The sequence below is a fragment of the Euprymna scolopes genome, chromosome 8 (assembly GCF_053919585.1).
Source record: "Euprymna scolopes isolate OS-2025 chromosome 8, ASM5391958v1, whole genome shotgun sequence".
NCBI classification, from domain to species: Eukaryota; Metazoa; Mollusca; class Cephalopoda; order Sepiida; family Sepiolidae; genus Euprymna; species Euprymna scolopes.
In genome coordinates this window covers 24896946-24908014 of record NC_136489.1, presented here as the reverse complement: position 1 = coordinate 24908014, position 11069 = coordinate 24896946, and the positions used below count along the sequence as shown (strand labels likewise).

Below are 11069 nucleotides of genomic sequence, written 5' to 3'. Positions count from 1 at the left end.
ATGTTTAGACCAGAAATCGTCTGAGTAATTTGGTAGAGATCGCAGCGGTCAATTTTTTAAAACTTTGACCCCTATTATGTCCCCTTAAGATTTATTGTGTTGGGCTCAAATCAAGTTGTTAAGTTTGATCCATATCCAACGAACCTATATCTAAAATTTCAAGTGTTTATACCCAAAATTGGCGGCGGAGTTTGGTAGAGTTCTCAAAGGTCCAACCGTTGAACTTTGACCAAATTTCTGTCCGAAAACAGATTACAAAGATTTTCCCAAATCTCAGTAACCTGTATATCAAATTTCGAGTCTGTAGAATGAAAACTGACAGAGATATTGTGTAGAAAAATGTACACAGATAGACAGACAGACAGACAGACACTTTTATAGATATATAGCTTAAACGTCAAGCCCATGAATTACAAATAAATAAATAATCAGACCCCCCCCCTTATTATCACCGAAAAAATACTAAAAACATTACATAAAAATAAAAAAGTCAATTTAGCGTTTCAATACTTGAACAACGTTTGGCTGAAACCGATGATTGCCGGTCTCGCCCGATCCATGCTTGACTGGAATTCCTGAGAATCCGAGTCAAATTATGCAAGAGTACCAAAAATTCTTACGTTTCGAATACATGCGTTTTTTTTTTGTTTTGTTTTGTTTTGTTTTGTTTTTGTTCGGACGTTACATGGCATTTACGAAACATACCTTTCTCTATATATATTATTCATTATCGATTAGATGAACAACTATTGATAGCAAACAGAAACTCCAAATTTTTCCAAATGCCTGCGTTTTTACTATTTTTAGTTTTTCTGATATAGCTTTCTTACACTATGCCAACACAAAATACAGGGTTTTTTTTTTCAAATGTCTCATATTTTATTCGGACTATTATTCTCATCTTCCCGAAACATTGAGTTTTTTGTTTGTTTTACGGCATATCAACCCTTTCGGGTTACTTAATGCCGAATCCAAAGATTCGGAAGAAAAATTTTTTAATAGAATATATTTGTTGTTTTCACGTCAGTTTCTATTCAACCCATAGTTGAGACCCTAACAGGTACTACCACTCCGGGTCAGAGTGGACCTGGGAGCAATGGTAATTAAAGGGTGGCTCCACACTCCCCAAAGCCCACAAGCTGGGGCCTCACCACTGGATATAGTTTCAGGTCATATCCAGCACCCCCATTGAGGGACTTTTGCCCTCTGCAGGGGGCAGTCGACATATTCTAATGCCCCACCAACAGGGCCCCGAAACATTGAGTCATAGTAAAACCTTTAACAAATATCTTAGTGACCCCTGTCTTTTTTTTAATATTTTAAAAATGTTATTTAAAATATTTAAATACAGAGGGCGTGCAATAAGTAATGCCCTGACCCACTTCCCATAGCAGTAGAGCAACGAAACTATTGCACAGTTATTAGTATTTCTCTAATAGGAACCACCCAGAGTTATGCATTTCTCCCATCGCTCTGGAGACCGTTTTTGTAGAACACCCCAGGTTGATCTTCCAACCACGACGTGACTTCAGAAATCAAGGCTGCATCATCTGGGAAACGCTTTCCTTTCAAAAACAACTTCATGGCTGGGAAAAGGTGAAAGTCAGAGGGTGCAAGGTCGGGATAGTAGGGAGGATGGGAGAGGATTTCATAACCACACGCCTATGCTTCTGATCTGGCGACATGTGAGTTGTTGACCAGAGCGTTGTCCTGCAGGAGGAGGGTACCTTGCCCCATCTCTTGATTTTGATAGATTCCCTTAATTTTCTCGAAAGTGAAGCATAATAGCCTCCTGTAAGTGTGGTACCCTTTGCCAGGAAATCTGTCATCACTACTTCGTCTTGGTCCCAGAAGACTGTGATCATGACCTTGCCAGTGCAGAGCTGAACCCTTGCCTTCTTTGGAAGTGGTGAGTCCAAGTGATTCCATTGCATTGACTGAGTTTTGGTCTCTGAATCATAATGATGGACCCAGGTTTCATCCTGTGTAATCAGTCTTTTGAAAAACTTTGATTCATCTTCTTGGAACATCTCCAAATTCATCATGGAGTACTCGACGCGTTCTCGCTTCTGGAATGGCGTGAGCAACCTGGGAATCCATCTGGCAGACACCTTATGCATATGCAAATGGTCATGAATGATAGTTTCCACAGACTCTGAACCTATGTAAAATGGCAGCCTCAACTTGACGGACAGATGCCTCATCAATGGCAGAAGTGGGGGGCGACCAGGTCTGGGGGGCTGCTTCCCGGCCATGTTTGAATTCACGATTCCAGCGTTTTACAAGGTCATATGATAGGGCATTATCACCATAAGTTTCTTTCATTTCATCAAAAGTCTCCTGTGGTGTGCGTCCTTTCAAATACAAAAACCGGATCACTGCTCGAGATTCAACAGACTCCATTTCACACCTGACTCAGTTCAAAACCTGTAAAACAGAAACCACAATTAGTTCAGAGCTGTACTTTTCCACATAACCTGTAGAGATATAAATCATTGCGCATGCCTAATTTCAGCTAGATCAGATAAGTGGAAGTGGGTCAGGAGCATCACTTATTGCACACCACTTGTAACATAAAATATTTTCCATTTATAATAAAGATACATGCACTCGGTTATCTTCAACACTTACTTCGCTTGCAGTAGAATAAGTAATTTCCATGAATATGATTTCATAACAAAAACAAAAACATATATTCACGTTCGAATCATCGACTGATGAACATCCGCCAAAATAGATTGTCGTCTGCCACTTATTTCAATCAAAACACCGCTACGACAAATAAATAGTCTAAATACACTTACGCTTACACACTTATATATACACACATACACATATATATACACACACATATATATATACACACACACTTATATATATACACACACACACACATATATACACACACATAAAAGGTTGACACAAAAGCAATCAAACATAAACAGAAGCTTTCTTTCTCATTATTTTTAAAACGAAATTAAATAAAATTTCATGTTGCTCTAAAAATGACATTTTATTTATAAAGTTTCGTTCATCCCCTCCCCAGCATCGATACAAGTGCCAATCGACATTACTGTCTCTTTAAATTAATACACCTGTTTCCTTGAGATAAGTTTCTTTTCTCCAAATAATATCCTTAATTTACATAGCTGCTTCCTTTTTCTTGAAATAATTTCTCTTTTCATTAAACTGTTGGGTGAAGGCGCAAAATAGTTAACAAGGCCCCTCCCCATGTTAACAATGGCTTTCTAAATAATAACGTTATTTTTTCAGCATGGTTCGTACACTGCCCAATACCAAAAATTCTTCAAAAACGAGCGTTTAGGTGGCAAAATAATCTCGAACCCTTTGTCAAATAAAGGAACCAAACTCCATAATCACCGTTATGTTACTATGCCAACAATATATGACATCGGTATTTCAGAAGTTGAGTTTTAAATAAGCAGAACTTCTTAAAAAAATAATCAATGAAAACAACTTAAAGAAACAAAAAAGAATAAACACTTTTTTTATTTTAAACAATATAAATCTTTTTCATTTTAAACAATATAAACAGAACATTTTGTATTCTTTATATTTAATTTTACTAGAAGTTTGGTGCTTATGTATTTTTGGTTCTGTATTTTTTTAAATAGTTTTTTCAGATCAAATTTAAGTTTCACGATATCTTTGTTTTTATAAAATTGTTAAGTGGAAGCAGAGAATACTTACAAAACACTCCCCCTCCCCATGTTAAGAATAGTTTTCGAAACAATAACGTTATTTCAGCACGGTACATAAAATACGTAACTACCGAACTTCTTAAAATTTTTAACGGTAAATTTTTACTTGGTTTCCACATTAACATTTTCCTTTAAAATGACGACTGTGAAAGTCATGGTTTTCTGGTATATTCGTTTTTAACCGAATATTTCATATTAAATATTTTAATTTTCCGCAAATAAGTAGTTTTTTTTAATATTAAACAGTATATTTTTTTATGTTAAAAGTGGTGGCCATAGTTGTGAAAGAGAATACACATGAAAATTAATAAATTTCAAAATAATTGAAAGAAAATAGACGATAAAATTATTAAAAGTCGAAATAGAATATGCGTGCTTTATATTAATTGATATCGTTCATAACTACTCACGTGATTTAATAATAATCACGTGATTCAATTTTGAATTAAAAATAAAGCTTGTTACATTGTGTAAAATTATAAAAGTTTTATTTATATTATTTAAACTTAAACTTAAAGGTTTTCACAGTTTCAAATGATAAAAAGTTCTATTTTTATATTGCTTTAGAAAAGTTTTCATACTTTATAACTATGAAAAGTTTTATTTATATTGTTTAAATTTTTTATATATTCTGACAATTTAATATTTTTATTTATATTATTATTGTTTATCATTAAAAAAGTATTCATTGTTTAAAATTATTAAAAAAATGTTTACGTTGTTTTCATGGTAACATAACTGATCAATTGTAATCTTTTGCAAGAATTGCCTGGGATACAGCATTCTTATCAATCCATTGATTGCGTTATTGATGAAGATCAGGCAGTAGAATTTCCTATAGATTTCTAAATTCACAACAGCCACTTGGAATGCCACATCATAACCTGATATTGAAGGAACGAGTCCCAGTTATATTATTAAGAAATATGGATCCACCTAAATTATGTAATGGCACACGGTAAGCAACTTTTTGAAAACTAATGTTTTGGAAGCCATTAAAATAACTGTACATTTTAAGGATGAAACTGTTAATTCTTCGGATTCACCTTATTCCTTCTGACATGCTATTTCAGTTCAAGCGTTTACAATTCCCAATAAAATTTAGTTTTGCCATAGAGGACTGAATGGCTCATATTTAAGTACAGTAATATATAATTTGACGGTGACAAGGAGGGTCCACTTAGTATTGATTGTGTAAGTGGGAATATAAGTATATTCTCATTTATTGAGACTTTTTTTCTATGGACGCAATCATCCAGTAAAAATTACCTGATTAATAGTTTTAGACAAAGAATGATTAGTACGCTTTCCTCATTTTATATGAGAGTTTGAGCTCCTTCACCTCCACATGATGGCTAAAGAACGTTCTGCTTCATTGTACTATGGGTTAGTGCAAGGTTGATTTCACTAAACTAGCATACCGTTCGATAAAATACTTATTGTATAGTATGTAATGTAACTAAAACACACACACACACACACACACACACACACACACACACATATATATATATATATATATATATATATATATATATATATATATATATATATATATATATATATATATACTATAATATTTATTAAATACCTATAGACACTAATGTTTCATCCTTTCCGAAATCATCAGTGCAGGGTGTCACGATTAACACCCGTTGATAGATTCGAACCCGGCAACATCTTTGACTCCATTAGCAAGGACTTAATTCATTTGGCCACCGAATCTGTGTGTGTGTCTGTGTGTGTATGTGTGTGTGAAAAATAAACATAGTAGCTCAAATGTCAACGGTCAAGTCTTTATCCACTTTTTTTTACCGTAAAAAGAAAAGTGGGAAACTGTTGATAGTGATTGTAGCTAGGATCTGGAAGGCTTTTAGAGATGTGTTCATCCGTTTGATGACCTGTGAATGTTCTGACTCGTCGTTCTGTTAAGTCTTTAAATTAGTAGGGAGGTTTCCACACGCGAAATCCATTCAGTAGAATCCTAATGGTCTAGTATGATTCGAATCAAACACACACAGATACACACGCGCGCGCGCACGAAATTAAAATTATCAAACCTAAATAAACACTCTAATATAAACAATTTTCAACAAGATCAAAGTGTAGTATCTGGACTTCAATTTCTTATTCTCTCTCAGTGGAGGAGAAATCTTTCACGACTGAGACAATTTTTAATTTTCGTTCCTTATCTCCACTTTAAAAAAAAACCCTGATGTCTAACTCTGTCTCGTAGGGAGGCATTGCAAGAACATAATAGGAACACTCTAATGTAAATGTCAACGAGGGAAATGAATTGAAAACAATAAAGGGATTAAAATTATTTATATACTACTCACTCAAGACATGGCAATTTTTATTTTTTTTAGAAACATCATGGAATGTAACGACTAGAAAACAAGATAGAAAGAAGCAAAACTTAATAATATGTCTCAAATTTTGTATTTTAATAATTATAATCTATCTCAAATTTCGTGTGTTAGTCTTCACATTCAATGTTTCAGCCAAAGTAGGAAGAATTGTTGTTTTCTAGATCGACCGCATTAAAGCAATTAGATAATATTTATATGAAACTTACGAAAGTGTCGTTTCGTTCAACTACACATGTGAATGACACATACTGTAACATAGTTGTTACATATCAACACTCTGCACCCACACGTTGTATGCAAACAGTCGCAAGGAAACAAATAAAAAAGAATTCTAAAGAAATGGCAGAAACACTAGAGGATGACCTCCAATCTGTAGTGGAATGGGAACAAAAATGGATGGTCACGTTCAATGCCGCCAAGACTAAACTAGTTTCAAAAATTACAAGAAACCTTCTCTACCACCTATAGCAATGACCAACGACTCTTTATCTGAGAGTACGTCTTTCAAGCTCCTTGGCCTAACGTTCACACGAAACATGAGTTGGAACAATTACATCGAGGGCATTGCCAGGGCCGCTGCAAGGAAGGTGGGCTCTCTCTACCATGCTAGAAAACTACTAACACCCGAAAGTATCCTGTACCTCTATAAGGCAACCATTCGCCAATGTATGGAGTATTGCTGTCATATTTGGGCTGGTGCATCGGCTACTAGTCTCTCGCTCCTTGACAATGTTCAAAAGAGAGTCGCAAATCTGATAGGCCCTAAACTGGACTCTAAGCTTCAGCCTCTGACCCATCGACGAAACGTTGCATCTCTCTGCCTGTTCTACAAGTATTTTAATGGTGAATGCTCTGACGAACTGTAAACACTTGTGCCCCCATTACGTGAACACCCTCGACAAACCCGATAGGCTGCTAAATCCCACCCCCACACTGTAGAGATCCCTAGATGTAAAAGATCTTTCTACGCCGGTAGTTTCTTCCCCAGAACCGCTAGACTTTGGAATTCCATTCCAGGTCCCTGCTTCCCCAACTGTACTGACGTGCAGAAGTTCAAGTGCAACGTGAATGAACATCTTGCTGCCCAAATCCCTACATAGTACCCCAGTAGTTGTTGCCCCTGATAGTAGCCCCCTACACCAAAGTGGCAATTTGCCTTGTTTGGGGTGAAAATGTAATAAAAAAAAAAAAAAAAGAAATTCAACTCACTTTTTTTTTCAATTAAAACAAGACATCTCTCTTGTTCTAAAGTTTCTCATACTCCAATGTGCTTAACAAGACTGTCGTGTCGAACATGTGGCACTGTCTTTGTCCAGCCATGATTTTTTTTTGCATTTTCACCCCAAACAAGACACAATTCCACTTTGATGCAGGAAGCTACTATCTGGCGCATAATTTGCAGGGATACTATGTAAGGAGTTCAGCATCAAGGTGTCTGTTTACATTACATTTGAACTTCTGCATGTCAGTACAGTCATGGAAGCAGGAGCCCAGGATTCCAAAGTCTAGCAATCCAATAGAAGAGACTATTAGAATAGAAGGCTTTTTTACATCTGAGGATTTCTACTGTGTAGGGGTGGGATTTTGCTGCTTGTCAGGTTTGTCGAGATATTTATGTACAGGGGCGACAAAGGTTTATAGTTCACCAGAGCACCTACCATTAAAATACTTGTAAAACAGGATACTCTCAGACGTAAGTAACTTTCTAGCAGGGTAGAGAGAGCCCACCTTCTTTGCAGCAGCCTTAGCAATGTCCTTATTGTATCTGTTTCAACTCATGTTCCTTGTGAACATTAAGCCGAGGAGTTTGAAGTACTTTCCGGTAATGTATCATTAGCCATGGTTATATGTAGTTTAGAAGGTTTCTTGTAGTTATTAAAGGAAAGAAGCTCAGTCTTGGCAGCATTAAATGTGACCATCCATTTTTGTCCCCATTCCACTACCGATTGCAGGTTTTCCTCTAGGGTTTTCGTCATTGTCTTGGTTATGTGTTCATTCGTTTTCCCCTCATGTCTGTAATAAAGCGTGGTGTCGTCAGCAAATATATAAGTAGAAAAAATCGATTTAGTGTTCGTTTTAGTGTGTAGAATACTAATCTAGAATTCGTTTTAGTGTGTAGAATACTAATCTAGAATTCGTTTTAGTGTGTAGAATAGTAATCTAGAATTCGTTTTAGTGTGTAGAATAGTAATCTAGAATTCGTTTTAGTGTGTAGAATACTAATCTAGAATTCGTTTTAGTGTGTAGAATACTAATCTAGAATTCGTTTTAGTGTGTAGAATAGTAATCTAGAATTCGTTTTAGTGTGTAGAATACTAATCTAGAATTCGTTTTAGTGTGTAGAATACTAATCTAGAATTCGTTTTAGTGTGTAGAATAGTAATCTAGAATTCGTTTTAGTGTGTAGAATACTAATCTAGAATTCGTTTTAGTGTGTAGAATACTAATCTAGAATTCGTTTTAGTGTGTAGAATACTAATCTAGAATTCGTTTTAGTGTGTAGAATACTAATCTAGAATTCGTTTTAGTGTGTAGAATACTAATCTAGAATTCGTTTTAGTGTGTAGAATAGTAATCTAGAATTCGTTTTAGTGTGTAGAATACTAATCTAGAATTCGTTTTAGTGTGTAGAATACTAATCTAGAATTCGTTTTAGTGTGTAGAATACTAATCTAGAATTCGTTTTAGTGTGTAGAATACTAATCTAGAATTCGTTTTAGTGTGTAGAATACTAATCTAGAATTCGTTTTAGTGTGTAGAATAGTAATCTAGAATTCGTTTTAGTGTGTAGAATACTAATCTAGAATTCGTTTTAGTGTGTAGAATACTAATCTAGAATTCGTTTTAGTGTGTAGAATACTAATCTAGAATTCGTTTTAGTGTGTAGAATAGTAATCTAGAATTCGTTTTAGTGTGTAGAATACTAATCTAGAATTCGTTTTAGTGTGTAGAATACTAATCTAGAATTCGTTTTAGTGTGTAGAATACTAATCTAGAATTCGTTTTAGTGTGTAGAATACTAATCTAGAATTCGTTTTAGTGTGTAGAATACTAATCTAGAATTCGTTTTAGTGTGTAGAATACTAATCTAGAATTCGTTTTAGTGTGTAGAATAGTAATCTAGAATTCGTTTTAGTGTGTAGAATACTAATCTAGAATTCGTTTTAGTGTGTAGAATACTAATCTAGAATTCGTTTTAGTGTGTAGAATAGTAATCTAGAATTCGTTTTAGTGTGTAGAATAGTAATCTAGAATTCGTTTTAGTGTGTAGAATACTAATCTAGAATTCGTTTTAGTGTGTAGAATACTAATCTAGAATTCGTTTTAGTGTGTAGAATAGTAATCTAGAATTCGTTTTAGTGTGTAGAATACTAATCTAGAATTCGTTTTAGTGTGTAGAATACTAATCTAGAATTCGTTTTAGTGTGTAGAATACTAATCTAGAATTCGTTTTAGTGTGTAGAATAGTAATCTAGAATTCGTTTTAGTGTGTAGAATAGTAATCTAGAATTCGTTTTAGTGTGTAGAATACTAATCTAGAATTCGTTTTAGTGTGTAGAATACTAATCTAGAATTCGTTTTAGTGTGTAGAATAGTAATCTAGAATTCGTTTTAGTGTGTAGAATACTAATCTAGAATTCGTTTTAGTGTGTAGAATAGTAATCTAGAATTCGTTTTAGTGTGTAGAATAGTAATCTAGAATTCGTTTTAGTGTGTAGAATACTAATCTAGAATTCGTTTTAGTGTGTAGAATACTAATCTAGAATTCGTTTTAGTGTGTAGAATAGTAATCTAGAATTCGTTTTAGTGTGTAGAATAGTAATCTAGAATAAGAGATTGGTATGATCTAAACCAATCAGGATTGTTGTAAGGGAGAAATTATTATTAAAATTGCTTTTTTCTAGATCAACTCTATTAAAACAATTCGATAATATTCGTTGTATTCGTTTGTTTGTTTTTTTTTTCAGACTGTTATCCTTATCTTCATAGTTGTTATTTTAACACATTTCGGCTAACTCATCCTCTGACCTTTTTCAGCTGGTTATCCGTGACAGGATAGGAATGCTGAGTCTTATAACTGTATCCCCAGTAACCACTGCCTTCCATGGCTGTTGTTGTTGTCTCACCACGTTTTGGCCAACTACTCCTCTGGCCTGCTTTTGGGTTGGATTGAAACCGCTACAGTCAGACAATACGCACAAATGGAACCGTAGAGACTGATCGCCTCCAAAAAATAAAAAATAAAAATGAATAATATATAATAGATAATATTTTTATGAAACTTACCGAAGTATCGTTTCGTTCAACGCCAAAACGTATTTTGTGAATGATGTGTGCCATATCTATTATGGGTGGTTGCTGCTCAGATGCATGTGTTGATACATGGAAATTTCCAGGAACCTGGAAAATAGGAAATTAAAAACAAAAAAAGACATTAGAAAAATTGTGGGTGTTATCTAAATCAAAGTAACAGTAAAGAAAAAGAAACACTTTTTCGTTATATGGAGTGAAACGATAAAAGTGTCCTTCTGAAAAAGACAACATGATTCCATTTCTGTTTGATGAAAACCAGTTTACTTTTTGTTGCAGACCATCTACTAGTTGGTCAGTTGTGTACAAATCCCAAGAGTGATAGGGGATTTCTATCATGTCTGAAAGTGACATAGTGTTCAACAAGCGAGATATGAGATGTGCCACTGTACAACTCATGCTCTCTACTGATTCAAGTAATGAAAACAGGACCATTTCCAGCACCGCCAAAATGAAAATCCGGGCGGTTTATCGTTTGAGGGCACAGCTCAATGAGGTTTTCGTCCAGGGTTATGGTTTGATGTGGTTTCAAGTGAGGGCCACATCATGCAACCTCACATCTTCGAAGTCAGCTTGAAAGTCAACACCAAGGGTAGATGAATGTGCTGAAGAATGTGGTGATCCTCTGGTGTAGTCAGGTGGCTGCTGGCAGACCCTTCGTGTG

The 11069-nt window shown here is 34.9% G+C and overlaps 1 protein-coding gene across 3 annotated transcripts in view; it reads right to left on the bottom strand.

The window, feature by feature from the left end:
• LOC145283515 (endoplasmic reticulum-Golgi intermediate compartment protein 1-like) overlaps positions 1 to 11069 on the bottom strand; it is a 346880-nt gene that overhangs the window by 116903 nt on the left and 218908 nt on the right. For all 3 annotated transcript variants that reach the window (XM_080132353.1, XM_080132352.1, XM_080132351.1), the window contains one exon: positions 10382 to 10495. In XM_080132353.1, the coding sequence (XP_079988479.1) occupies positions 10382 to 10495 (114 nt within the window). The remainder of the gene's footprint in view (positions 1 to 10381; positions 10496 to 11069) is intronic.